The sequence below is a fragment of the Labrus mixtus genome, chromosome 4 (assembly GCF_963584025.1).
Source record: "Labrus mixtus chromosome 4, fLabMix1.1, whole genome shotgun sequence".
Classification (NCBI taxonomy): domain Eukaryota; kingdom Metazoa; phylum Chordata; class Actinopteri; order Labriformes; family Labridae; genus Labrus; species Labrus mixtus.
Genome location: NC_083615.1, coordinates 19193306 through 19218675, shown reverse-complemented (window position 1 = coordinate 19218675; position 25370 = coordinate 19193306). Strand labels below are relative to the sequence as shown.

General features: G+C 44.6%; 1 protein-coding gene across 1 annotated transcript; it reads right to left on the bottom strand.

The window, feature by feature from the left end:
• Positions 1-1740: 1740 nt before the first annotated feature.
• Positions 1741-21042, bottom strand: LOC132973557 (GRAM domain-containing protein 2A). The gene is made up of 11 exons (XM_061037094.1): positions 19813-21042; positions 9960-10017; positions 7850-7922; positions 7417-7520; positions 6587-6685; positions 5234-5305; positions 5079-5138; positions 4216-4351; positions 4029-4122; positions 2794-2895; positions 1741-2578 (listed from the first exon to the last, which is right to left on the bottom strand). Exons 1-11 carry the CDS (start codon positions 20046-20048, stop codon positions 2530-2532), a joined length of 1083 nt encoding a protein of 360 aa, XP_060893077.1. The 5' UTR covers positions 20049-21042; the 3' UTR covers positions 1741-2529.
• Between the last annotated feature and the right edge of the window lie 4328 nt (positions 21043-25370).

Below are 25370 nucleotides of genomic sequence, written 5' to 3'. Positions count from 1 at the left end.
TTCCTTCAGTCTTTAAGTCACCAAAACATGCAATGTAAAAGCTTCAACCAGGCACTGACTGAAGTTAGCTTAGCAATGATGATGCTATATTGTAATCTAATGAGTCAATGGCGACTTCTATGCTTACTATGCAAGCACATTTTGCCAAATATCAAAAAGTTAAATGTCAATTCATGACGCAAATTGATCTTTAAAATTCAAACTTTTGTATTTTCAATTGAAAGAAACAGTTAGCTAAATGGTGCTAGCTCAATGGCTGTTCAAATAGGGTTACTTAGCTCACTGCTAACTTTGCTAGCAATCTTTCTATCAAAACATGTTTTACTAATTGGAACAATTTCATACTAGTCAATCATGGTTGAAAATGATCATTACATACAACAAAGAGGAGCAGTTATCCACTTAGCTGTTAGCTAAGTTATGATGCTAGCTTAACAATGAGTCAATAGCTAGTTTAATGTTTGTGATGCTGCTAAATATTCAAATGTACCTGTAGGATACTTAATATAATTTCATAGTGCAAAGTGATCATTAAATTTAAAATACAAATAGTACAAATTTAAGAGAAATAGTAAGCTAAGTAATGATGCTAGCTAAATGACTGTGTTCGACTGGGGAGGAAGTTAGCTCATTGCTGTCTTTGCTAAAAATCTTTTTATCAAAACAAACTTCTGACTAATCAAAACTCATCAATTCATGATTTGAAGTAATCTTTACATTTACTTTATCAAACAGAGTTTAAAGAGAGACAGTTGCCTACTTAGCTGTTAGCTAAGTTATGATGTTACGCTGCTAGCTAGCTTCATAAATGTATGGCCAGTTTAACCATTATTATGCTGGACAACGTTGAAATGTTAAAAATGTTGATTCATGGTCCAAAGTGATCTTTTCAGAGGTGTAATTTTTGAGAAAGTGAGCTGAGTCATAATGCTAACAAAATAAAGCTCATCTAATGGGGAGCAATGCTAATTCTGTTAGCATACAATGTCTCACTCGTCAGTTAACGGTTCAAATCGATCATTATCTTATTAGCTGTTAGCTAAGTCCTGATGCTAGCTTACTGAATGTGATCGTATGATGAAATTAAATTGGTTAGGCTCATATTCAAGTAATCATAAAAAAGACTAACGTTCATTCAGTAATATTTAAAAATGAAAAAACGTTTAAAATACAAAAGTACAAAAGTTTACAGAAAATGGGTCCCACGTTTAGCTTGTTGGCTAAGTAACCATGCTAGGTCTATGAGCAGGATCTAATGAGGGGTATTTTGAACGCTAATTGAGAGTTTAAAATTATATAAAATCACTAAGATACAAAGGTTTGTTTTAGTGATGTTTGAAATGAACAGATAACAGTTCCTGTCGTAGCTAATCCAGCATTATTATCCTGAATCATTGGAAATATTAACGTTTGGATGTTTATATTGTCCAGGAGAGTCCTGAGTCGTGATTTCAAAAACATTCTGGATTAAAATAAGAGTTATAACACAGGTCCACCGAACTGCAACCACTTATTCATTACATCCAACGTGCTGGTCAACGTAGGCTACCAGAATTTTAAACTCTGATTCTACGCTAGTAGGATATCTGGCACCTCCCTATCGATACCTTTTTCGATACCACAGCAACAAAAATAGACTTTTCTCATCATTGGGGGGTTTGTAGACAGACTAGAGACACATATTAGTGTTAGAACAACATGGTGGAGTGTATTTTACAGAATATGTGACCACTGTGACAGTGGACAGAGCTGTAAATCAGGGACAGAGAGAGCATGGACAGGGCAGACCTGAACCCGGGCCGCCCCGCCCCGAGGACCACATCCTCTGCACAACTGGCACACGCACCAACTACTAGGACACCAGCGCCCCCAGGAGTAGCAAAAACTATGCATGTCCAAATGATACCAAAGTTCTTGGACAATTCAGACAAACTGCATGAGTTTTGGTTATTCAAAACATGAAACAATCAAATACTTGGTTGCCTAGGAGTCCTGTTTTTGTTGCCATGGTATCGAAACAGCTTTCACTATCGTTTTAGTTTTTACTAGAATTATACAGAAGTTCAACGTCTGGTTTCGTGACAGCCCGGGTCTGAATTACTGCATGTTTAACCTGAACTGAACTTTACATGGACCTGACAAGTGTCTGTGTGTTAGTAGAAATCTGGATGAATAAGGTCTGCACACACACACACACACACACACACGTGCACACACACACTCACACAGAGTAAAAATGTACATCTTGTTTATATTACATCCCGTCGTTTTCTCCGGCCTCCCGACCTCTATGTGACCTCTGCATGCCCTCTCAAACATGCTGTCCTCAGAGGTCAAAGGTCATTCTACTGTTTTTGTCTAAAGTGACATCACTATGGTAACCGGGTCTCTTCAGGGTCAGAGTTCGGCTGCTGCGGTCACGGTGGTCTGGCTGTTCCGGAGAGCCGTCTCCTCTCACCGCCGGCCACCTAGTGGGAAGTCTATGTAAGTGCAAGTTTCTTCTTCTTTACTCCCTGATTGGCTTCAGTGTCAGGTTCCTGTCCTCTGATTGGCCAGCCAGCAGGGCACCTCTCCACACCTGGAAAAAATAAAACAAGAATCATCAAGTAGCTCATCTGTTTTAATTTTTTTTATTGCTTTTATTTCTTCTGATTGTCTTTTGTCTTATTCTGATTCTGATTTAAAGGTCCAATCAGTCTATGACGGAGACAGGCTGACTGTCTCCTCTGTCTCCAGTTTCATGCTGAGGTCGGCTCGTCATTTCCTTCTATCTTTTTTTATTTATTTTTTTACCTCTCTCTGAGTGTCGGCTGGCTGCTCAGGAAGCTCAGCTGCTGCTCCAGACGACAAACTCTGAAGGCCAGGTAGCAGGATGACAAGACCAACAGGAAGACCCTGAGACAGACAGACAGACAGACAGACAGACAGACAGACAGAGAGACAGGCAGACAGACAGACAGACAGACAGAGAGACAGGCAGACAGACAGACATGCAGACAGACAGACAGAGAGACAGGCAGACATGCAGACAGACAGACAGAGAGACAGGCAGATAGAGAGACAGGCAGACATGCAGACACAGACAGACAGACAGACAGACATGCAGACAGACAGAGAGACAGACAGGCAGACAGACAGGCAGACATGCAGACAGGCAGGCAGGCAGGCAGGCAGGCAGACAGACAGGTAGAGGGAGGGAGGGACAGATGGAAGGACAGACAGAGAGAATGAAATGAAACCAGAAAAAGAAAAAACAGATTGTTTCTTTATTAACATTCACAGCGTGTTGTAAAAATTCTTAAACTAAACTGCAGACAGTTTCAAAATCCCCCTTCACTCTGTAACATAAATTCTTAATCAATAAAGAAAACATGAAAGATAAAATACAGTAAACCCTTAAAGAGACACTGCAGTGCTGTCAGAGCGTCTCATGTTACAGTACAGAGTATCATCCAGCAGGGGGCAGCACAGAACAACACAAACATTTCATACCAGAGTTTTCTTTAGGATGAAACTGGAAAACACAGAAGACATTAAACACACCACAGGCTTAACGTCAACACTGATAAATCATCTATGACTACAGCCAAACAATAAATAAGATGAGACCACAGTACTGTTAATACTTTTTAAACTGTATAAATAAACATGCTGCTCTTTGGGGATGTCACTCTAGATGTCGCTCTTTTTCATACTCAGGGAAAAAATCCCCCCAAAAATATTGAAAAAGGGAAAAACTGTCAGCAGAAATAATTCATCACCGGTCACATCAATCACTTTCAGTGTTTGCATCACAGAGACGAGACTCAGGCGGGTCAGCCCAGGTTCATTCATGGCTGCCAAAGTGTGATTGTTGACCTTTTTAAAATACACATTATCACCATTTATGTGTACAAGAATGAGCGAGAGAAAAATCTGCTGGTAGTCCCTCCCTCCAGTTGGCTATCTAGCCCCGCACTAAATCAATGTTTCTGCAGGATTCTGAACATTTCCGGGTGTTTCGTGGGAGTGTTGGTTGTGGGACTCACAGCAGGACGAAGAGTTTCAGCAGCTGGTACTCCAACTGTCCCAGTTCAGGTACTGGTTCTGTCAGCAGGATCTTCTCCGTCTCCAAACTGCTGTCTGTAAAACACACAACAGAAAAAATATCTATCCACAGTGTGTACCTCACGGGTTGTCCTGTGACTGTTTGAGTGACGGGGGGGCGGGGCCTACCTGTGAGCGTGTGCGTGCTGAAGGTCGTATCTGCGACGAGGCTGGGGGTGGAGTTTCCCAGCAGGTCCGGGAGGGACGAGGACACGGCGGGGAGCGACGGTTTCCTCCTCCACTTCAACACCTCTGGAAACTCATCCTTAAAAACAATTCAGAAATAAAGACTTTCAAAATAAAGGTCTGAAGGTCCTTCTCGATTTTTCTCCCAAGTCAACAATTTCAAATTTTACGATTCAAATCAGCAAAGAATCTACAGCCAAGTGTAAGAGGTCCACGTACACTGAACATGGATTAATCCGCTGCTGAAAATAGTCCCAAACAAATGCTTAAATTCTCCTGTTTGTTTACTAAACACTCGTCATGTGTAACCCCTTCCTGAGCCCGCCACGTGTCTGTGCGTCATATTAACAACATTTTAGATGGAACCTAAAGGCAGCGCGGGGAAAGCCTCTTATCCACGGAGCATGAAGGGGTCAGTGAAGGTCACACACAGGACCGAACAACAGCTCCTGGTATTTCACTAAGCCTGTTTCACTGACCGTTGACTCAGATCAAAACATTCACATCGTCTCACTGACGAGATGTTTGTGTTTCTAAATGTTTGCTCTCTCTCCCTCGCCGACAGGAAGTTTCCACACAGAGGCATGTACTGTAGGTGAGGGGCTCGTCTGGACATTTCAAGGGGGCACTGTTGAGTCATCTTACAAAATGCGTCTACCAAACCACCATGTTCTGTTAAAGTGACGCAGCATCCTGTTGGTGACACTGCACGGTCTGCTCGCTCTCATTGGTTGTTGCAAGTATTTCAGCCCAATCTGGAGCCCTAACCCTAAACCAAGTCCAGATCAACGTGAGGGTAAAGTTACCATAGAGAGAGAGCTGGGCTCCTCCAGGTACTGCTTCAGACTCAGACTCTTCCCGTTCACCTGCGGACACCAGAAGAAGAATCAGGATCAACTAAAGACCAAACTCTTCCTCTGGTCAGTTTATCAGAAGAATAAAGAGTCGAGGATCCACAGACCTGCAGGTGTGTGCAGATCCTCCGCAGGACGTCGTACACGCTGTCTCTGGACAGCAGCGACACAAACACGTACTGCAGAGACGCGCGCGCACACACACACACACACACACACACACACACACACACACACACACACACACACACACACTGTGTGAACTTAAAAACATTACAGTCACACGAAAACAAGTTCAAACCTCAAGAAGCCTGAAATACAAAGTAACTCACCCAGTCATGTAGTCAGAAGTATTTGAGATTTAATGAATGTGCATGAATGTGTCGTACTAAGAGAGTTACTAAACCAGAGCTTTATAAGATATGGTTTAGTAAAAATCATCAAATTGTTACCATAGCAACAAAAATAGACGGAAACCTCCTTCACACTGTCTAAACAGTAAAACACTTCTACAACGTTTCAGTACCAAAATATTTCCAATGTTTTTATTTAAAGAAGCAATATGTATCCCTGACCCCTAGTGTTTAAAATGGGTACTGCAGTCTAAATTCTAATCATTGTAGGGAGCTGTCTCCCCCCGCCCCCTCCTCTCTAGAGTCGATGCTCACACAGGTTGTCATGTGGTGGACACTGAAGCTTCAGTGTTTATCCAGCTCTGCATCGGTCTGTAAACCTTTCTGTGTTCTAACCTCTCTCCATTTTTCAAAAGCATCTCCAATATTGATCCTAGTTTGAGCACGTTTCTGCTCGTGGAGCTTATTAGAAACATGCAGAGGCTTTTTAGGTCGGGTACAATCACTTCTATCTGAACCACTTCACTTGCCCGCTTCCATCGCTGCAACACCTGTTGGTTTGACCTGATAACTGCTCTCATATCTGGCAAACCGAGGGGCGTCCAAAATGGCCGCGTGGGGGTGTCTTAAAACCGCCTACCTTCTCTGGTCCAAACAAATCCAGAGCATTCAGGACCAGAATCTAAAGTTAGAAGGAGGACATACTGGCTGCTGCATTGTTGTCAGAGAAGCCAGCACTTCAACATAGCATGTTTCCTTAATGTCTGATCATATAGTAAGCTCACTTTATCATTTCAGTCACTACACATCTTACTGATTGTTTTTTTTGCCTTTATTTGACAGGGCAGTGGACAGAGTAGTAAATCAGTAGAGAGAGTGACATGCGGGGAAAGAGCAGCAGGTCACTCTTGAACCCGGGCCGTGTGCTTGGAGGACTGTAGCCTTCGCACATGGGGTGGGACCTTACTGCAAGACCATCAGCGCCCATATAGTATTTTTTTGCACTTTACATGACAACCTTGCCGTTTTTGTCAGTAGACTGACAAGAACGGCATTTAAACACATTCAAAAATACACAATATCCCTTTAACTCATAATGTGTGGTACCTTCTGTCCCGTGTCCATGGTGATAGCCAGCCCGTTCGGCACCAAACCCGCCGTCCTGTGTTTCTTCACCAGCCGCACGGACACCACAGGTATACACACCTGCACACACATACACACATCAGAGAACAATTCAGCTTTTATTTTGGAAGGCAGAGCACACGCTTCCTGTTTCCTGTGCTGCTGCATGTCACGTAGCAATGAATCAATCACATTAAAATATTCTTTTTTCATACATCATGTTCTGATACTGGTTTGACCTTGGACCTGGACTCTGCACCATCAAACAGATGTCTAGAACACAAACACATAGAACATACACAGGTAGACTCAGCAGAGTCATGAGGCTCATGTATGTAAACTGGTCGTTTACCTTCTCTGCACACTGAACTCGTGTTCCTGCAGAGCTCTGAAATGATCTGGATTTTAAAACAAGACCGGTTAAGACCACCACTGATCGGCTATTTTTCTATGTGATTAGAAGGAAAATGCCCCTTTTTTTAAAACAATGAATAACTTCAGTTCCCCGGTGTTGTGGTCTAGGTGAGTGACACGCCCGCTGCAAACAAGCGGACTGGATGGAGACGACTGGAGTAGAGGCGTTTGTGCCCGGGGCCTGAGATGTTAAGAGATAAGAGTTTATTGATCTTTATCTCATTATATAAATGAAACAGCTGTTGCTAGGTAACTGAATGTCTCTTTATGTGTCTTATGGTCTCAGGCAGGTCCTGGTTTAGGTTAGTCTGGTCTTCACTATAAAACTACCCCAAACTAAAAATGAACAAAGGTTTAAAGGAAAAGGTGTTTATGGTGGGCGGAGCTTCTAAACTCACCTTGATGTCTTTACCGAACAGGTTAGCGTAGAAACACAGCCAGTTCCTGGAGATGTAGAGTCGACCCTGCAGCAGGATGTCTCTCAACAGCGCACACGAATACACTACAGGAGAAGAAGAAGAAGACAGTGATAAGAAGAATGAGGCGAAGATGAAAAGGGACGATGGAGAGAAGAAGGCGAAAAAAAAGAAGTTCAGAAGAAGGAGGAAGGAGGAGGAGAAACAAGACGAAGACCAAAAATAAGGACAGAAAGAAGAAGAGAAGAAGAAGTGGGAGATAAGAACGAAGAAACATGTAGAATGAAAAATGAGTAAAAGCAGAAGAACATCAAAGACTATCTTTTAAAGGGTTAAACATGAAACACATATGAGCTAACAGGTGGATAAACCGGGTTCAGGCAGGTGTTGTACGGTGCAGGTAAACAGTCCGTACCTTTCATCAGGATCTCCTCTTTAGGAACAATCTGGAACAGTTTGTGGTACTGAGAGTTGTATTTGCTGACAGTCTGTGAAGGCAGCATAAAACACGGGATTATTAATCACGTTTCTGTTTCTGTTATTTATTTAATATAATGTGGTTAACTGCTGCATTAAAACACATGTATATATATGGTTGAACTCAATATAATAACTTATTAAATAAAATGCTTACAAGAAAAGATCAGCAGATAAGAGTCATTCCATCTTATCATAAATAACGGGGTTCCACAGGGGTCTATTCTGGGCCCATTACTTTTTATATAATATACATACACCACATTATTAAAGTGAACACTTAACGAGCCTTTTGCAAGAATTGTTAGCGCCTGCTGTCGCTACTTGCACTATTATCACTTTACTCACTGACACTCAGCATTCGTCGACTTTCATACAGCTCGTCGGTGGTCCCTAACCGTGTTTGCCTCATGACCCCACTTTGACTCTGGTGACCCCAGACTTCCAAAACACATACAGCTTTTTGCTAAAAATGTGTTTGTTTTCAATCATGTCAAACTTTTTCTACTGTGCTGCAAGTAAACCTTTAATCTTAGAGCACATTTGCTGCATGTCACCCCCCACTCTCTCCTCCCCACATGTCCTGTCTCTCTTTGGTGGTCCTGTCAGGTATAGGCAAAAATGGCCCTAAAAGAAACAGGACTTGTCCAAAACTAAACATTTCGATTGGCTCACTCATCTGGATTAAACCTGTTAAACAACCAGGCGCTGCATTTCATCGATGTGAATCAAGTCTATCCTGTGTAAATGTCTCTCTGAGTCCTGACTGTCTACAATGAGGGAGAAGCTCGAGTCCCGCTGGCTGTGTTGTTGTCAGAGCTGTGTTTACATGGAGGGACGGCCGGCTCCTCCCCTTGTGTATAAAAGCTGTTTTAGTCAAGGACTAGAGAGAAGAAGAACATACTCACTGATTATTTGGCTGTCACGTAAGAGTTTTTAGATCTCGTCATTCTGTGTCAGTTTACATGCAGTGTGAAGCTACGAGCTAACTAAAGAGCGCTAACATTAGCATGCTAACATAACAATGCAGGACATGTAGGAGGTATTTGTTTTTACTTTTAATCTTGTTCAGTTTGGCAGCAGGCTGTGTTGTTTAATAAAGAAGCTTCTGAATACTTGTAAACTAAAGCCCTGTTCTGTTGAGGTTTTGTTTTGTTGTCGGATATTTAGGTCAGATGTTACATCATATAAACCCACCCCGTCCTCCTCTCGTCCACCTGTCTGCCTTTATTCTCAGTGAGACGCTGACTTCCTGACTTCCTGTTCCTGTCTGAAACAACAAAGACTGAAAGAACAGAAAACAGATCGACGCCGGCTGAAGTTGCTGAAGCCAGTTTCAACATCTGGGTCAAACTGTCAGAGTTAAGAGGATCTGAACAGAAAACGAGTCGATGACATCATTTAGTTTGTTCACACGTCTCCTCTGATTGGCTTGACTTAAATGCAGACGCACCAGTTGGATGAAAACACGTCATTAGTGCGAGGTAATAAGATATTAATTGAAGCTGTAAACTCAGACGTGTTTGTTTGAGCTGCTAGTGTCTGACCAAATGTTTTGTCTACTAAAACACACACACACACACACACACACACACACACACACAGACCCCTGACTGTGTTCCCATAGAGACCAGACAGACGCCGGAAACTTCCGCAGGGACGCAAAAAAAAGATGTGAAAGGACTCCTGCTGAACCGCGGTTAAGTCTGGACTACTGAAAACATCTACAGTGATGTGTGTATGTGTGTGTGTATGTATGTGTGTGTGTGTGTGTCAGGGTCTTTAGCGGTAGGTGTGGTTAGTAGGAGGAGAAGCAGGGTCAGTACTGATGACACACCTGAGGGGGGTGTGGTGGCTCTGTCTCTGTAATCTTCATTAGCGGCACCTGCGGAGGAGCCGGCGGGAATTGGTTTTAAGTCGAAGAGACGCCACGAGGGAGACGCGAGGACGCAGACACCTGAGAGACTGAATCTGAAGTAACGTTTGTTTTTGTGTGTAGATGTGTGTGTGTGTGTGTTTTGTGTGGTTTTGTGTCATGCAGGACTCACTGATCCTCTGTAACACTTCTTCACGTCTTCATAGGAGAGGTCGTCGATCAGCTGCAGTCTGCAGGACACAAAACAACAGAACACATCACATCAATGTGACAGCACATCAGATCAGTTTCTGTCAGAAGAGACAGAAATGGACAGCTTCAGCAGAGCAAGTGTCACTGCACAGAGCTCGTTCAAGTTCATTAAACTACATTTTCTAAATGTGTCCGCAGATAAATGTTCCTGTTAAAGAATCTGTTTAGTTCTCTGCATATTACAAAAATAGACTTGATTACATAAATAGAGTTCATTCATGTTTGAAATGGTTTGTAATGTTTCCTGCAGCAGCAGAACATAGTTTGAGTTTGGTGTCAACGCTCCGCAGATTTGTTACAGGCAGATTTGAGCAGCGATGACATAACATCTTAAACACCCCCAGTTGGACTCTTCAACCAGTTTAAATAAGTCTCAGAGCTCCTCAAAACGTGTGTGAAGTTTCTTGTTATAAATCCACTCTGATCCTGTATTTGATCATGCCTATGAACCCCTCTATTTCAGCCCTGCTCAGAACAGACTGTTTCTGTGTCTGTACCTTTAAATATGTAAATAAGCTGTGTCTGACCACGCCCCCTCTCTGGAAGGGCTTGGGTGTCTCGGGCTTTCTCGCTCCATGTCCTATTGTTTACTGTGAGAAGGCAGACTCAGAGGGCAGAACAAACACCTAGCTGTGGGAGTGTCACCCACCTGGGGGAGGAGTTACTGCCCTTTGTGATGTCATGAAGGGAAAATCTCCAAACGGCCTGTTTGAGCACACATTTTCTGAAAAGTGGAGCAGGCAAAAGACGGAGAGGATGGACTTTTCTCATCATTGGGGGGTTTGTAGACAGACTAGAGACACATATTAGGGTTAGAGAAACATGATACATCAAAATCAAATACAGGATCAGAGTGGATTTAGAACAAGAAACTTCACACACATGTTTCGGGGAGCTCTGAGACTTTACACTGGTTGTTGAAGAGGAGGATATGTGACCTTTAATAAATCTAAAAGTAACATTGTGCAGAATTTCAGAATCTTATTGGAAACTTTAAAAGTGTCTTTTAGAAGATATCTTTCTTCGATGAATGACTTAGATGGACTGAAGTTTGTTTGTTTGACATCTGCAGAGTTAATCACAAACACACTCCTCACTTTGACCTCTCCTCATGACACACTAATAATTCTGCGTGAAACAAAAACAGAAAACTCAACTTCTCTTTCAACTGCGGTCGTTTCATCATACGGGAAATTTTATCAGACCAGCTGTCAGCAGCCGCGTGGCGTTTAGAATGTAAATGTGACCTCAGATAACAGAGACACGGCCTGACAGTCTCTGACATGAAGCTGCTCACACTCACACACACACACACACACACACACACACACACACACACACACACACACACAGAGTGTACATAAACACAAAGGCGCTGCTTGTCAACAGGCAACTGCTTGGGGCCCCAGGCCAGTAGGGGGCCCCTGAGAGCTGACAAACTTAAACCACAGCAGTGGCTCAAAATGTGCAAATTTTGCAGTGACAGTAGGAAACCCGTCTGGCAGCACTCACTCTCGTTGCTCTGCTAAGCGTTATGCATGATCGCTGTGAAAACCGTTCTCCTTTGGTGACTTTTATTGAAAAACCTTGTCAGGGGAGTGAAAACAGAAAGACGAAGAGGAAGAGGAGTAAGCATCGGGACATAACGCTGATAAAGGCATGAGGGAGGGGCCCCCAATGATATTAAGCCTGGGCTCCTAATGGAGTCTAGAATCACCACTGCATAAACACACACACACACACACACAGACACACACACACACACACACACACACACACACACACACACACACACACACACACGAGCCTGTGATGGCAGCAACTGATAATCAGTCACAACAAACCAGCTGCTTTACCGTCAGGGAGCATAAAAAACTGACAAAGATGGAGGATGAGTTTAGTCAGGAGGAATCATTCAGCAGCTAACAGCCGTATAAAGACACAGAAAAATTCTGTATGCATAAGTTTTAATATTTCATATGAATCCTATTTGACCCTTTGTTGTATGATCCAGTTTCTATTGAAGTTAAATGTATTTAATATAAGAAAAAAGAAACTGCATCCAACATGGAGACATGTTTCTTTTTTTGTTCCTAGCGTTTCTAAAATGCCACAACTCCCGAACATGATACCAAAAACACAACCTTTCAAAGTCCTGCCTGCTCGCTTCACGGAGCGACAACAAGAAGGTCATTACAGAGGGCCCTAGTGCAGACGTACGGCGCCGAACACAGATAAATGTTTGGGGTCAGTTTGTTAGTTTGTGTAGAAAACATCAGCTCAGAGAGATTAATGAAGGCCGATCGTGTTACCCTCTTCTGACATTTAATCCAGCGTCTCCAACAGCTACCAGGTCTTTACTTTGTTACTTTAACAAATCCTCAAAGCCTTGTTTTCACTGGACACACACATACACACATACACGCTCACACGCTCAAACACACACTCGTAAGATTTCCTGGAAGATTGGTCATGTAAATAGAGTCCTGAAAAGGAAAAAAACAAATGAGCACCAAGCTCATGCAAAAGAGAAACAACTTCAAACAGAGGACGTGTTTCTTTGGAGGATTATTGAGGCTTAATGATCGACAATCTGCAGAGTTATTCACATTATTATTACTGCAATTATTCGGATTGGTTAAATGATGATGTAACCATGACGACGATGAGTGTAAACAACGTTAAAAAACTTGAACTGGAGAGTCAGCATAGTGTGCAATCAGCCACTGGTTTCAGACCGGTACACCGGAGCAGGGAGGACAGTTTGTGTGTGTGAAAGGAGTGATTGTACTGTCCACACACACACACACACGCACACAAACACACACACACACGCACGCACGCACACACACACACACACACACACAAAAGGAGTAATTATGCAAACATATTCGGGGTGAATGGGGAAACTGGAGCAGAGAGAGAGAGGCTGAATTCACACTGAGCAGAAAACAGTTTTAACACGTCTGAACGTTTTCACATCTTTTCCTTCAGGATGAATTTTTACACCACAACAATACAGCAGCCAGTATGTCCTCCTTCTAAATTTAGATTCTGGACCTGAATGCTCTGGATTTGTTTGGACCAGAGAAGGTAGGCGGTTCTAAGGCACCCGTTTTGGACGCCCCTCGGTTTGCCAGATATGAGAGCAGTTATCAGGTCAAACCAACAGGTGTTGCAGCAATGGAAGCGAGCAAGAGAAGTGGTTCAGATAGAAGTGATTGTACCCGACCTAAAAAGCCTCTGCATGTTTCTAATAAGCTCCACGAGCAGAAACGTGTTCAAACTAGGATCAATATTGGAGATGCTTTTGAAAAATGGAGAGAGGTTAGAACGCAGAAAGGTTTACAGACCGATGCAGAGCTGGATAAACACTGAAGCTTCATTGTCCACAACATGGCAACCTGTGTGAGCATCGACTCTAGAGAGGAGGGGGGGGGGGGGGGGGGGGGGGGGGGCGGGGGAGACAGCTCTCTACAATGTTTAGAATTTAAACTGCTGTACCCATTTAAACACTAGGTGTCAGAGTTACATACTGCTCCTTTAAGTTTAAAATTCTGGTATCATGACAACTCTAGTTTGGATGCATGTCCCCCTCGGGCGCCCGTATAACCCGAAGTCGCCTTAACTTAGAGAATATATATGTTCTTCAAAACTACTGCTCGCTGCTGACGAGTTAAAGAGGCGGGGGTCAGCCCCGAAGGTAGTGACAACTTCAGCCCTGCAGTAGACCAATAAATCTCCCTGAGCTTCCTGACTACCTTCAGAAAGGTTTCACACGCTTTATTTAAAGCGATGAAGGAGAAACACTCCCGGAGTTTAGACGTTTTAGGATGCCCCTGTTATGCTTCACAGTCGCTGTTTTGCATCCACCACTCTCAGCAGAGATAATAAAGATGCAAGATGACTCACTCCTCAGAAACTCAGCAACAGAAACCGATGTTATGTCCGCACGCAGCATGACGTGCATAACGCAACCAACCGATTATCCACGGTTACATTTGTCAGCAGCTAATTATGTCATCGGCGTTTGCAGACACCGTCGAGTAATCGCTGCATCCCTCTACTCAAGCCACATCACAGAACTGAGGATGACAAGAGAGGGATCCGTAGAAACGGCGTTCTCTGTATTAAAAGTCTGTTTAATCAAACTGATTTTTTAATTTTAGTGAAAAACGCTGAATGATTTGAATCTGCTGCGTCCGTCACTGTGAGGCTGTTTGTGCAGTTTAAGGGGACATTAGCTCTCTGTCAGCAGAAGTGAATTAAGCCTTCACACCAACACACACACACACACACACCTCCTTCCCATCAGCCCTCTCTGTCTCTTTCTGAGCTCTGCTGCCTGGAAACGTGAGCTGACTACACGTGCTGGAGGCAAACACACACACACACAGACACATGCACACACACAAACACACACACACACACACACACACACACACACACACACACACACACACACACACACACACAGACACAGACACACGCACACACACACACACACACACACACTGGCCCTGATTCTGCAGCTTGTTTTGTACGTGACAGGAATAACAGAGCAGTGAGACTCATACAGAGGCTTTCCCTCTCTGTGTATTGTCTGTCCCGCACGTCTCCTCCACTTTCATCTGGTGCCAACACACACACACACACACACACACACACACACACACACACACACACACACACACACACACACACACACACACACACACACACACACTGTCAGGACTAATGAGGGAGTTGGTTGCTGGTAATGAGGATGAGTTGAATCCTCCACATCATGTCTGTTCTCATTCTCTCTTTGCATCTCGTCTTGAAACTGTGCGTCCTGCAGGTCGACTCAGCGTTTGTGTCTAAAACATCTGGACGCTTCTGAACTCCAGCTGTGACTCATCCTGCAGGTGTTAAAGGTTTCCACCTGCAGTCCGAATACTGTACATCCGTTCCCTCACATCAGAACAAGCAGCAAGCATGAGAAATGAAGCTAACGCTGAAGTGCCAAAGACTGCAGTTCCTCCAGTGTCCATGTTATGATAATGCGTTAGGAGGATTCACTTCAGGGTCTTTAGCGGTAGGTGTGGTTAGTAGGAGGAGAAGCAGGGTCAGTACTGATGTCACACCTGAGGGGGGGTGTGGTGGCTCTGTCTCTGTAACCTTCATTAGCAGCACCTGTGGAGGAGCCGGCGGGAATTGGTTTTGAGTGGAAGAGACGCCACGAGGAAGACGCGAGGACGCAAGACACCTGAGAGACTGAATCTGAAGTAACGGTTGTTTTTGTGCACATAAATCTAAACTGATATGAAAGAGAGGGCTGGCGGAGGAGATCGCACCCAAGTGACTCCGTGGATCGAGTTGTTCGAGTGTGCTGGTCGCGGCACGTACAAGGATCTTGGCGGTGAGTCCGGGATTTGAAGCGTAGCTTGTGTTGTCTGCAAGGTGTTTTTATACGATTTGGTGTGTGTGTCCCGTTGGGTAGTCGCTGAAGTGTACGTTAAGTCGGGGCTGTTATGGTAGCCATAGTAACGAGTAAGCTGACGTTTTGTTTATGTTTTTCGCTCAGGCGGGAAACAATAGTACCAATGTTTTGGTTTCTGTCGGAGTTTTGCAGTAGAGCGACGTTCCTGTGTGGTGCGTGTTTTGGCCGTGGTGCGTAGTACGATTATCAACTCTCTGTGGTGACTTGTTTGCCGGCGTCCGGCTGGTTATAGGTTTGTATTAGGCATTGTATGGGCATGTAAGTAGCTTGAAGGTGTTAGGGCTGTTGTTGCTTATCCGAGTTCGGATGCAGGTCTTTTGTGTAGGTCAATAGACTGCATTTTTGTGATTTGTTCCTTCTTCAATTACGCCCTTACTTTGTTTTAATTTTTGGGTAAATTTGAAACATGGCCGAGTTTCAACCAGAGGACTTCTTTGAAACTGATGTGACAAGTACGCAGCTGGCTAAACTGGATAAAACTAAACTATAGAAACTGATGGAATATTTGGAGAAAGCCAGGGAGTGTGAGCGACAAGAACGAGAGAGAGAGCGAGAGAGAGAGAGAGCATGAAAAAATAAAACTTGACTTGGCGCATGATCAGGTGGTATCAACCCCCATCCTGTCTCCAACTCCTTGTGAAGTTGCTGAGACAAAGGTTTTAGAGGAGCAGTATCCAGAAGCTTTACCAGTTTGTGGTGTCACCCGATCACAAATGAAAGTCCTTACAGATACGACTGCTAAGGTTGAGGAGGACACGGTAGCCAAAGCATCTAACCCAGAGAAAGCTTTCCCCGTTGACTTAGCAGATACAGTCTTTGCTTAATGGTGTGGCGTGGATCAGCTGCCTGTGTTGAACAGAGAGACGTTGGTTACAGAGCAGAAACAGGACCCCACTCTGAGCTCTCTCAGGGAGACAGCTCTATCTTTGGAGGAGAGTGCAAACATGGCGGAGGGATTTTATTTACAAGATGATGTGCTGATGAGAAAGTGGAGACCCCCGAACCGATCTGCCACTGAGGAGTGGAGTGTGGTTAGGCAGATAGTCCTGCCTCAGGGTTATCGTAGCGAGGTGCTGGGTTTGGCCCATGAGATACCATTAGCCGGCCATTCAGGTATTCGAAAGACTCAGGCTAAAGTTATGAAGCATTTTTACTGGCCTTAACTCCATAAGGATGTGGTATCTTTTTGTCAGCTGACCCTTGTCAGCTGGTGGGGAAACCAAATCAGAAAGTCCCTGTAGCTCCATTGACCCCTGTGCCGGTGGTCGAAGAGCCCTTTTCTAGAGTGGTTATAGACTGTGTTGGCCCTTTGTCTAAGACTAGGAAAGGCAATGAGTTCCTTCTGACCATCATGGATGTCACTACCCGTTTCCCTGAGGCTGTCCCTTTAAGAAATATTAAAGCCAGAACCATCATAGAGGCCCTCTTAGGTTTCTTTTCCCGGTTTGGTTTGCCAAAGCAGATGCAGCATGATCAGGGAACAAATTTTGTGTCTGGAGTTTTTCAGGATGTGATGTGTGAACTTGGTATTACACAAGCAGTTTCCTCAGCTTATCATGTGCAATCTCAAGGTGCTCTTGAATGGGCTCATCAGACCCTTAAAACAATGTTGAAGACTTACGGCGTTCAGTTTCCTGGCGATTGGGATGTTTCCCTTCCGTTTTTGCTTTTTGCCATGAGAGATTCAGTAAGTGAGTCCACTGGATTTACGCCGTTTGAGCTGGTGTTCGACCATGAGGTTAAAGGTCCCCTGAAGTTGTTCAAGGAGCCGTTGCTTCAACCTAAACCTGATACCACTATTCTGCAGTATGTGTCCGAATTTAAAGATCGGTTGTGGTCAGCCTGTCGGGTTGCCAGGGAGAATTTGCATCAGACTCAGATGCGTATGAAGGGTTCAGTTTGACCAAAAGGCTGTTGACTTGCATTTTGCCATTGGGAACCAGGTTCTTGCGTTGGTGCCGCAGTGTGCATCTGGTCTAAGTGTGTAATTTTGTGGTCCCTATTCTGTTTTGAAGAGGGTAGGAGACAAAAACTATGTTATCAGCACTCCCGAAGGCAGGACAAAGACAAGACTGTGCCATATAAACTGTTAAAGCTGTATCTGGGTCATTCACGTGGTCCCGCTGTGGCCTGTGCAGTTATGGAGCTGGTTGCTGAAGATGTCAGTGAGGAAGTGGAAACTGTTGGGTTCCGTCTGAGAAACTCTGAGGCTCTTGTCCCAAAATCTGATAATACGTCAAGACCTTGTATTGACTACAGGAAAGTGAACCAGCAGACTAAGGCTGATGCCTTCCCAATTCCCAGACTTGAAGACTGCATAGACAGGATCGGAGGAGCAGAGGTTGTTTCTAAGTTAGACCTACTGAAAGGTTATTGGCAGGTGCCTCTGACTCCACGGGCTAGGGAGATTTCCGCCTTTGTGACACCAGATGGTCTGTATATTTGCAATGTTCTTCCGTTTGGCATGAAAAATGCTCCTGCTACTTTTCAGCGGATGATGAATACCATTACTCAGGGGTTGAGCTCTGTGGTTACTTATACTGATGATGTGGTCGTGTACAGTAGCTCATGGGAAGAGCACTTCATACAGCTATGACAGCTCTTTGAAAGGTTACAAGAGGCAGGTCTTGTAGTAAATTTACCTATAAATGTGAGTTTGGGAAGGGACAAGTAACCTATCTTGGGCATCAGGTGGGTCAAGGGAAGGTAATGCCTCGTCGTGCAAAAGTGGAGGCGATCCTTGATCTTCCGGTATCGAGAAGCCGACGAAATGTCATGAGAGTGCTAGGCATGTGTGTGTTTTACAGAAGATTTGTTCCCAACTTTGCTGTGGTTGCCGAGCCATTGACTAACCTTTTGAAGAAAGATGTGAAGTTTGTGTGGACAGATACCTGTGAGCGTTCTTTCGGAGGGTTGAAAGCCATCTTGGTATGTTAACCCGTGCTGCTTGCTCCGAATTTTGATGCACCTTTTCAACTTGCCATAGATGCTTGTGATATTGGGGTCGGAGCTGTGCTCCTACAAACAGATGAGGCTGGACGAGACCGACCAGTAGCTTATTTCTCTCGAAAGCTAAACAAACATTAGAAAGCTTATTCAACTATTGAGAAGGAAGCTTTAGGTCTGGGTTTGACAGTCAAGCATTTTGAAGTATATGTGTCGCATTCAGGCCAAGAGGTTGTGGTGTTCCCGGACCACAATCCCCTGTCTTTTCTAGCAAGTTCAAAACATCGAATCAGAGAGTGTTCAGGTGGGCGCTAGTTTTGCAGCCTTACAGTTTGGTTGTACGACATGTGGCGGGTAAAGACAACATCTTGGCTGATGCGCTGTCTCTCATACGAGTAGGAGAGCCCATGTGAGCATTTGTCCAGTCAGTTGCCAGTTCAGTTTGTACACTAGTGTAGTGATTTCCTTCCTAAGAGGAAGATGAGGTAAACTGATAGTTCTGTTAAAATAGCGGAGGTATGTGCCCTTTTAAGGGAAAGGAAGTCTATATGTGTGTAAGAACTTTACCTCCTGAAAGGTAAAGCAACAGTTGTGAAAAAAAACATGGGAGAAAATATGAAGAAAAATGGTTGGTGTCACAATTTAGTAGTGTTTTTTTATGATAATGCGTTAGGAGGATTCACTTCAGTGTCTTTAGCGGTGAAGTAACGTTTGTTTTTGTGTCAACACTTCACGGATTCTTTTTGCACATAAATCTAAACCGATATGAAAGAGAGGGCTGGTGGAGGAGATCGCACCCAGGTGGATCGAGTTGTCCGTGTGTGCTGGTCGCGGCACGTATGAGGATCTTGGCGGTGAGTCACCCACACGCACCCCTCAAACAGACAGGACAGTTGCACACACATTCAGGTAAGGCAGGGTATACCTTCACGTTTACGCAACAAATAAGGAGAGGCATTAAGTTACAGGCTCACTGGCCTTAGAGTCAGGCTCAAGGATAGCATTTAGCTGTGGGTTTGTGTAGCGGCGTAACAGTCCACTAGAGTCTGTCTCCTGTAGTGAGTCAGTCCCCATGGAGCCCCATGTTAAAATGTCCAACTTTACAGCTGCAGTTCCTCCAGTGTCCACTAGAGTCTGTCTCCTGTAGTGAGTCAGTCCCCATGGAGCCCCATGTTAAAATGTCCAACTTTACAGCTGCAGTTCCTCCAGTGTCCACTAGAGTCTGTCTCATGCAGTGAGTCAGCCCCGTTTTAAATCCAGCCTTTAAAATTTGAATAAATCATCTTTTTCCTCTTACTTTGGCAGGTTGCGTCGCTGTGTGTGTATTACAACCGCAGTCACTCACCTGAAAGGTAGGGGGCAGTGTCCATCCTCCTCCCTGGGGGGCTCAACCTCATGGGGGGGCAGGACGCTGACATCATCACTCTGCTCCAGATTCTCCGACATCATCTTCATCGGCCTGGATGACGAGAGGAAATGAAGACTTTCAGAATAAAAGGTGGAGGAGGAGGAAGTGGAGGAGGATGTGGAGGAGCAGGAGGAATTGAGACTTTCAGAATAAAATGCATCACAGTGTTTCATTAACACTTTCTGAAGACTGGGAATTATGAGGAGGAGGAGGGTAGATAATTAACACAAATATCACTCCTAATATTCTAATCTTTACTTCTGCAGGCCTCACATTGTTTGACCACCATGATCTCGTTTATAAAAATGACAACCAGTGAGCCGCCATCCGTCCGTCTGACTCCCTGTGAACGCAGCACGAGATCTGATCTATTCAGTTCTACGTCCTCGCTGTCGGTCAGTGATGTGGATCTGGGGTTCTAGATACCACGACTAGAGCTCGCCCTCACCGTCCTCCTCGTTCTTCTTCTCGTTCTGCATTCTCTCAGCGTGATATCAGAGGGCATGGATGACCGAGAGCTCCGATTGGCTGCCGTGACGACGCTCCTATCTACACGTGCCAAACGCCACACATGGCAGCCAGGATATTCTCCCCCTCTGTTTCCATGGTAACGGCACCAAAAAGAAAAGGAAAAAAGGCTGCTCAGATGAAGTGTTCGGCTCTTTTTCTGTCGACTGCCAGCCCTCCTCTGTACATGATGTGTTTTTATTTATTTATTTTTATGTATTTTATGATTGGATGGAAGGTGTTGCAGCACGGCCATGTTGTTTTTAACCTGCAGGACCGTATGTCCCTCCTCATTTCTCCCCTCCTCCTGTTTGTGTTTGTGTAAAAAGCTGTTTAAATTTTTTTTTTTTGCTCCGAGTCGTCCGTGTGCTCCGAGGGGAAATCACAAACAAATATCTCAAACTGAAGGTGAGGAGCTGAAGAGAGAACAGTTACTGAACACTCAGACAGCTGAGAGGAAGAAGAAAAAATTTAGTATTCAAAGTGACTCAAAGCCTGAAAGATTAAGGAGAGCCCTTTGATCTGGACTCATTTTCTCCCGTTACCTCGAGATAAAAACAACGTTTTCAGCCCTTTTCTTGAGATCTGGAGAAATAAACTCGGCATCAGGGGAAAAATACATTTGTAATCCTGCTATAACGAGACGAATAAATCTAGATTTGGATGAAAACTCTCTCTAGAGTTGATGCTCACGCAGGTTGCCATGTTGTGGACAATGAAGCTTCAGTGTTTATCCAGCTCTGCATCGGTGTGTAAACCTTTCTGTGTTCTAACCTCTCTCCATTTTTCAAAAGCATCTCCAATATTCATCCTAGTTTGAGCACGTTTCTGCTCGTGGAGCTTATTAGAAACATGCAGAGGCTTTTTAGGTCGGGTACAATCACTTCTATCTGAACCACTTCTCTTGTCCGCTTCCATCACTGCAACACCTGTTGGTTTGACCTGATAACTGCTCTCATATCTGGCAAACCGAGGGGCGTCCAAAACGGCCGTGTGGGGGTGCCTTAAAACCGCCTACCTTCTCTGGTCCAAACAAATCCAGAGCATTCAGGACCAGAATCTAAAGTTAGAAGGAAGACATACTGACTGCTGCATTGTTGTCAGAGAAGCCAGCACTTCAACATACATGTTTCCTTAATGTCTGATCATATAGTAAGGTACCTTTATCATTTCAGTCTCTACACATCTTACTGGATGATCCTTTAAGCTTTTCTAAACTGTGACATGAAGTGTATTCATTGAATCGACTCCTGCAGCAGAGAGAGCGAGTATGTTCAGTATTTCAGTTTGGATGTTTTTACACAACATGAAGAATCATCTGTCGGCTGTGACGAGGTGATCAGCTCGGATTCTTCTTCCTGCAGAATCACACTCCTGTTTTCTGTCCTCTTTGTATCAGCGACGAGCTGCGGGCTCATTTCACGCTTCATAACAGGAACTGAAGCGTGTGAAAAACGACAGACGGGCTCAGCGTGTGTGTGTGTGTGTGTGTGTGTGTGTGTGACTCTAAACAAATCAGATGGTTTCTCATGAAGAACACAAACTCACCACCATGTGTGTATTAATGAGCCTCTAAAACATCAAACATTTATCTCTGAACAGGAGGAGATCCGAGGCTGTCGGGGCATTTCTGCAGCACGCTAAGGTGGAAGTGAAGCACAGTTGCCATGGCGACAGGCATGATCCTTCCTCCTCTAGCTGACAGCAGGTACCTCTCCTCCTCCTCCTCCTCATGGTTCTCATGGAGACGTGTCGGTTCCCTCTCGGAGGAGACTCTGCCTGCTGATTAAATCAGGAGGCTCCTCGGGGAGACTCGGCTGTTTGCTGTGATGTTAACACTTTACATCTGTGTGTGTGTGCGTGTGTGTGTGCGCGTGCGCGTGTGTGTTTAGACTCCCTGCCAACACACATCAGCTCGTTTAACTCAGAACACTGATCAGTAAAATGACGCTGGAAGTCGTCAGAGTGATAGAAAACGCCTCGTCTTGCTGCTCCAACCTTCAGAATGTGTTCAGAGTGATGACGCTTTGATCAGCGGAGGTGGAGCGTGCTTCAGCTCAGTTTGTGGAGCACAAGCCCGATGTGTGGAGGATGAGTGGAGGCCATATAGTCTTCAATACAGCCGCCTCGGGCTAGATTCTCTCCACCATTTCCTGCACGTACTCCTGACGCTCTCCTCTGATTGTTTCCTGTCTCCCCTAAGGTGTCCTATCACAATAAATGCTCCATGGTGCGGTGGTTAGCGCTGTCACGTCACAGAAAGCTTCCTCCCACAGTCCAAAGACATGCTCGTTCTGTTAATCGCTGGCTCTAAGTTTCCCGTCTTTGTGAATGTGAGTGTTTGAATCTTTAGCTGTGTCCCAGTTCAGGATCCACATCCTTCGGAGGTCACACCTGAAGACCGTTAACGCCACAGCATGAAGTCAGAGGTTCTCCCGTTTCAAAGGCTCCTTCAAATGTGTCCCTTCTGTCCCTGCAGAGGTGCAACCTTCAAGGTTGTAAAAAAAAGTCCATCCTCTCCGTCTGTTTCCTGCTCCACTTTTCAGAAAATGTGTGCTCAAACAGGCCGTTTGGAGATATTTCCCTTCATGACATCACAAAGGGCAGTAACCCCTCCCCCAGGTGGGTGACACTCCCACAGCTAGGTGTTTGTTCTGCCCTCTGAGTCTGCCTTCTCACCGTAAACAATAGGACATGGAGCGAGAAAGCCCGAGACACCCAAGCCCTTCCAGAGAGGGGGCGTGGTCAGACACAGCTCATTTACATTTAAAGGTACAGACACAGAAACAGCCTGTTCTGAGCAGGGCTGAAATAGAGGGGTTTATAGACATGATCAAATACAGGATCAGAGTGGATTTAGAACAAGTAACTTCATACACATATTTTGAGGAGCTCTGAGACTTATTTACACTGGTTGAAGAGGAGAATATGTGACCTTTAGCAAGCTTTATACAAGCAAACAACCAATCACCACAAATGTAGGTCTCTCTCTCTCTCCCTCTCTCTCTTTAACAGGATGTGATATTTGATGTTCTGGTGGTCGGCGTGGTTTTCTGGAGTTGAAACCAGTCGATTAGCCTTTTTCCTGACGGTCAGACTGTTTCCACCACAGCAACATCCTCCCCCATGAGATTCATGCAAATCATAAGTAAACGAGATGATCAGAGAACATGAGGCCTCGTGTTTCAGGAGAGAAGAAATGATTAAACACAAACAGATGAGGAAAGAAAGTCATTTAATACACATCATTCAGATTAGACTAAAGAAGCTTGATTTGAGTTTATGATGCTTTATACTTTTATTTAATGATGTTTACAACACTTTTACTTCTTTACTCAAATGTTGCTGATTAGTCTGGATATTTAAATCGGAGAGCATTGCACACATCAGGAGAATCTTAACAGATCTTCTTCTCTATAATCTCGAGCATGCTCACTCTACAACGACACTAATGGCCGTCACATCGTTATAAAGGTTCAGAGCAGGAGGGAAGATTTGAACTGTCAGATGCATTTCAGGTGTCCAGCACACCCGTGCAGGAAGTCTAAGTGACATCACCCGCCTGTTCCTGCAGGGGGCGCTGGAGTCCCATCGATGGCGGTCTCCAGGCTGGAAACGCTGTCTCAGTCTAACTTTCAGTCAACCTAACGACATGCTGAGAGCTGGAGCTGAGGCGGCTTTTAAGACTCCTGACAAACCGTTACACCGCGTCCACCTGTCAATCATGTTAGCTACACGCCTTATTGTGAATAACTCTTATCCTTCATCAAATCAAAACGGATGAGTCATCAAAACATTCACCCCCCGTACAGTGTGTGTCGATCGAGACATGAGCTAATCAGACCTATTTGTTTTTTTGAACCAGGCTGTAAACATGTTAATCTCTGCTGTAAAAACAGGCTTTTTAGAATGGGTGTGTATGTGACTTCCTGTGCTTCAGCAGCCAGCCTCTAGTGGACACTCGGGGAACTGCAGGATTTAACACCTAAGGTTGCCGGTTGTTATGTATTGCCGGCGGTCGCCATCACTACTGTCCTCCCTCGTCTCTCGTGGTCACTGTAGTCACCTCCTCCAGACTCTTAAACGACGTTATCGGCAAGATTTTAAATCCTAAATATCAAACATGTTTGATTTAAATCGAGGCGGCCCTGAAGCTCTCTGAGCAGATCGGGGAGGTTCAGATTGGATCTGCTCACACTACAAAATAATCCGGGAAGAGGATCAGAGCCGAGCAGCCTCGAGTCGGGAACCCTTACTCTTCATCTTTCTACACTCTTCGTCATAGAAAATGTGCAGACACATCAAAAAAACAGCGTGTAGGTCCATCTTTAAAAACATCTCAGTGAGATTTGAGCGTCAGTACTGAAGACACAAACATTTAAAAACACGCTCTGATAACAGTTTAAAAAGCTACAGCAGATAAAGACCTTGTGCTCTGAATGATTCTAGAGATGTTACAGGATGAAAAGTTTTTAACCAGAGTCCTAAACAGGGTGACAGTTTGTTAAAACCTCTGATAACTGAGCAGGACTCAGTGTGTGTGTGTTCTGGGAGGACGACGACTTACAGCTCGGCTCTCAAAGAGGCGTTTTGTTCGGCGGCTCCGGACCACCCTGCGACGGGGACGATGGCAAGGTCGAGCCAAAACAAGAGGTGATTCTGGGTATTCAGAGCTGCTGGAGCGGACGGAGGCCACACAGATGCAGCGCCGACAGAAGAGTCTTGTTTGAAGCAGAGAGAGCAGATTCTTAACCTCGACTCAGGACGAGTTTAACTTTGACTCGAGTTCTGAATTGAAACTGAGTCTTTCTCTTCTCAGACTCTCTGCCTGCCTCCCTACGTCTCTGATCGACTTTGAGGGTCGTTCTGCTGTTTTCAAACCTTGGTCCTTTATTAACGTCTCTTTGGAGTCTAAACTTCTAACAGGTTAAAAAAAAAGTCTTCAGCCTGCAGCAGTGAAACAGGCCGTAATGGCTGCAGCATTATCC